This window comes from Buceros rhinoceros, unplaced genomic scaffold (genome assembly GCF_000710305.1).
Source record: "Buceros rhinoceros silvestris isolate BGI_N320 unplaced genomic scaffold, ASM71030v1 scaffold32426, whole genome shotgun sequence".
Lineage (NCBI taxonomy): Eukaryota > Metazoa > Chordata > Aves > Bucerotiformes > Bucerotidae > Buceros > Buceros rhinoceros.
In genome coordinates, this window is record NW_010418645.1 from 8,030 (window position 1) to 12,286 (window position 4,257).

Here is a 4,257-nt window from a genome sequence, read left to right on the forward strand (position 1 = left end):
ATCCCATGCCCCAGCCCCTTGACTGCCCCGCTGTGAGGATGCTCTGCCTGCTCCCACAGCTGTCCAAGCGCCTGCGGACAGCGACACTCCCTGCCAGGGGTTGGTGGGGACCAGGTGGGGACAAAAAAAGCCACAGCAGGTGCCATAGGGCATCTCCGGTGCTTTTTTGGCCTGGGATCAGGGTCCCCAGAGTCCCAATAGTGTCCATTGCTACCAGGGCTGAGAAATCCCCGAACTTGGGTGCGTTGGTGCCGCCACCCCGTGGGATAAAGAGCATCTCTGGGCAAGAGACGGGATCACGGAGGTGGCAGGAATAGCCGTGTCCTGAAACAGCCGCCAGCTCTCTGCCATCCCCCGAGGTGACCTGGGCCGGCCGAGTGACAAGGGGTGGCCGCAGCAGAGCAGCAGGATGGGGAGCGAAGGGAAGCAGCGGGGATGGAGCAGCTCTGGCCAGAGGGAGGTGAGCACCAGGAGGGATGGCCATGGAGCCGAGAATCCAGGCGTGCCCCATTGCTGCAGCACCTGGCAGACTGCTGTGTAACGCAGGTCATCGGCTGGGAAATCTTTGGACTGTAAATAACTGGGGGTGGTTGCTGCAAGAACTGCCCTTGGGCTGGTCCTGTGCTGTGTTGGGCTCTGCTCAGAGTCCCCAAACTGGACCCAGAACCAGGAGACCCACAACGTGGGAGGCTGCACACCCGGCTCACTGGCACTGGGGCGGTTTGGCAGCGAGACGCAGGCGGCTGATGAGCTGGAGCTTCCTAACTTGCGACTCCCAAGCACCCGCCTTAAACCTCAGCTGCTTCTGCTGGAAGTCTCCCCGGGACACCATGGGCAGGGGCTGCCCAAGCGCCCAGGGACGTGGGGAGAGGGATCATCTGTCCCCAAGGAGCACCGTGTGGCACTCCCAGCTCCAGCTCACCTGGATGAGCCTGCCCTGCTCTCCCTGCAAGGCGCTGAGCTCCTGCCCCATGGCACTGTGCCCCTTCTTGAGGCTGTCGCAGTCAGCACGCAGCTGCACAGCATGCGTCAGCAGCTTGGCCACCTCGTCCGCCACTGTGACCAGCAGGGCCTTCTGCTGGCTCTTGGTGGCCTTGGCCTCGGTGTCGTGGTCGGTGACAGCGCGCAGCAGGGAGGTCTGCAGCCCCTCCAACCGCCCGAAGGTGCCCGTCGCGTCGGGGCAGTTGGGGTCGATGAAGATGTTGATGCGGGAGCTGTCAGCTTTCTCGATGGTGACCAGCGCGTTGGCTTCCTCAGGGTTGGTGCTGATGACGGGGGGTGACTCGGTGACGGGTGTGTGGTAGTGGTTCATGAAGAGGATGGCCCCCGTGACCGTCACTGCCAGGAGGACGGCCACCGAGAGCAGGACGGTGCACAGGATGTACCCGCAGCTCATCCTCTGCAGACAGAGAGACGGACACCATCAGGACCTGTCTGGACGGACACATCCCGCTCCCCTTCATCTGAGAGGTGGGTTCAAACCCTGACAGGCTTTGGGGGTGGGCTCCAGCAACAAGGGAGGCGATGTTGGACATGGAGGTGGTGGCAGAGCAGGGGACACGGGGACGCTGAGGAGCCCTGTGGTTCTGCCAGGAGCACGGAGGCCATGGGCAAGCACTCAGTGAGCAAAGCAGCTAAACCCACCTGGGAGCCAGAGGTATGAAATAATAAAGACAGTGAACGCATGGCAGCCGCCTGCTCCTGCTGGCATGTTTTATTTATGGTGTGATACTCAGCTGGAGTAGCCCTGGCTCCCCGGGAGGTGCGTGCGGGGCTCCCTGCTGCTCCGGGTGCAAATACTGGGAGACAAAGGGAAAACACCCGCTGTGTGTCTCAGAGTGGGGACCACAGGGAAAGCCAGGAGGTGAGGGAAGGCAGGGGCTGTCACCAGCAGCAATGGGAGCCTGTGGGTCAATGCTGGGGCCACATCGCCCTGAGTGTCACGGGGACCTGCTCTGCACAGAATATCACCCAGCTGCAGGAGGCCACACAGCCCCATCCCCCTTGTGCCCTCCCAGAGAGGAGCAGAGCTTCTCCCAAAGCGCCCAGACCTGTCCCAGCATGTCCTGGCGAGGGAAAGGTCTCTGAACCCCGTGAGCCCCTCCGGCAGCTCTGCTGCTGCAGGCACCCATCGGCTCAGCCCGCAGGGTGCACACCAAGAGCCTTTTCTCCTTGCAAAGCATGAAGTGGCGACACCGTCAGCACAGCGGGAATGAGCAGCCCCCCGTCCCCCTGCCACCTCCCCTTCTCATTACACCTGCAGGACAGAGGCTGCGATTTTCCCCTGACCCTGGCCACGGCTGTCACAAGGAATTGCAGGGCTGCCAGAAAACTGCAGATTCGGAGAGACAAAGACTACTTTCCCCAGAAACGAGGGAAAAATTGCTGCATCTGCAAAGAATTCCCCAGCCCTGTCCCCTCCTGTGCACATCTATCTGGAGTGACACCTTCCTTCAAGCACCCTTCATTTCATTCACTCTCCCGCAACCATTTGCATTAAGGTAACTCCGGCTGCGGAGGGACTGGCTGGCGAGGGCTCCCCATCAGCCACGGGCGGTGCTCCGGGTTTCTTCCCCAGCCCACAGAGCGAGCTGGAGATGTGAACGGTGCTGGGCTGAATGGGAAACCTCCCCACAGGGACCTCCGTAGCGAGGCAGCCCCAGGCTCAGCCTCTCAGTGCGCGTTAAAAGGAGATGTCAAAGCCAGTAAGGGGAGCTTTCGGCAAGCAGAGGGTGGAGGAGTTTGCCCTGTGTCTGTAGACATGGAGCCCCAGCTCGGGGGCACAAGCAGCACCTGGGAGCAGCAGGATGGTGGCAGATGGGAGGCGAGAGATGCCCATCACTGACACCGTCACCCAGGGCTCAACCCAATGCCTCGGCACCCTGCGAGCACGGAAAGGGCAGGAGGGATGGGTGCTGACCGGAGGCCAATGCTGGTTTGGGATCCACAGGGTGAGCAGGGACCGTGTCCCCATGGCTGTCTTGGCTATTGCAGCACATTCCGGTCCCCAGCTCTGCACCCTCCTGTCCCACACAGAGGGTTGATGTTCCCAGCCTGAACTGTGTCTGCTGGGACACAAAGGTGGGCTGCAATGGCCGAGGGACCCGTCCAAGCCCTGAGACCTCCAGGAGCTGAGCCACGCACAGCCGACGCTCCGTTTCCTGCAGCCAGCCAGGCTTTAACACACCAAAATCCTGCAGCTCTCCCCAGGAGCTGCACCCAGCCGTTTTCCAGCCTTCGAGCCCCAGCATCGCTGCCCTCCCATCAGCACCAGGAACTGGGGCAGGAACCAGGGGCCCATCCCCTTCTCACTCAACCACCTCTGCTTGCGACCGCGAGATCCCGAGCAGTGGCAGCTTTACGAGTCCCACGGCATTTTGCTGGCAGGTTGTGTTACCTGGCAACCTGCAGTGGGGAGAGGAGGGAAATGCTCAGCCAGCAGCACCAGCAATGCTCCTAACTGGGGTGTGGGTCCCCCCAAACCCCGCTGGCACAGCAGATACGCAGCTGTGTGCCCAGCTCCTGGCATGGGAGGCAACTCTGCCGTAAGCCGCTGCCCCACCATGGCCACAGCCCTCGTGGCTCCACGGGTTTCTGCCCTCGGTGGTGTGGCTTCAGGCTCCTGGATCTTCCTGTGAAGGCTTTCAGGCAGCTGCAGCACAACCCCCTGCCCCGGTTACTGATGTCCCCCGGGGGACATCCATCGGGCTGGAGGTCCCCATGTCTCCAAACCACTGCTTCCTAAGGAGAGCAGAAGGTGCAAAGGCGGGAGGTGCTCGGGTTGAGCAGAGCTTCGCTCACAAACCTGCTCTGGAGCTGGGGCTGGAGCTCAGGAGGGAGCCCCAGGCAGGAACCGAGGCACCGTTGCCTTCCCAGTGCAAAGCTGAGCTGGGCGCACCATGCCCTGCGCTGGCTCAGGTGGTACCTCTGTGCTTGGCCACCATGACCAAGGGGGCTGGGTCCTCTGTGCCTCAGCCACACGGGCTGCCCTCCCTGCACCCAGTGCCCATCATCCCCACACCAAACATCCCTCAGCGGGCTGGACAGTGGCTGTGCTGGGTGTGGGTGACAGCAGCTCTGGAACACACATCCTGCAGGGAAGGAAGGATGTGAGCCAGCTTGTCCCTGGGGCAGCCGGAGTGGAGCTGGAGGTGGGCTGGCCCCCAGGGAGCATGGATGGAGAGAGGTGACAGGAGAGACTGAGCTCTGCTGTAGGAGATGCTCTTTGAGGAGGAGATGCCCGTTGCTCCTGCCAAA

The 4,257-nt window shown here is 62.2% G+C and overlaps 1 protein-coding gene across 1 annotated transcript in view; it reads right to left on the bottom strand.

Annotated features, from left to right (window-relative positions):
* The window catches only part of FIBCD1 (fibrinogen C domain containing 1), a gene marked incomplete at both ends in the record, with an annotated part of 9,424 nt that extends 8,025 nt beyond the window's left edge, over positions 1 to 1,399 (bottom strand). Inside the window, one exon of the mRNA XM_010138623.1 lies at positions 923 to 1,399. Coding sequence (XP_010136925.1) covers positions 923 to 1,399 — 477 coding nt within the window. The remainder of the gene's footprint in view (positions 1 to 922) is intronic.
* Between the last annotated feature and the right edge of the window lie 2,858 nt (positions 1,400 to 4,257).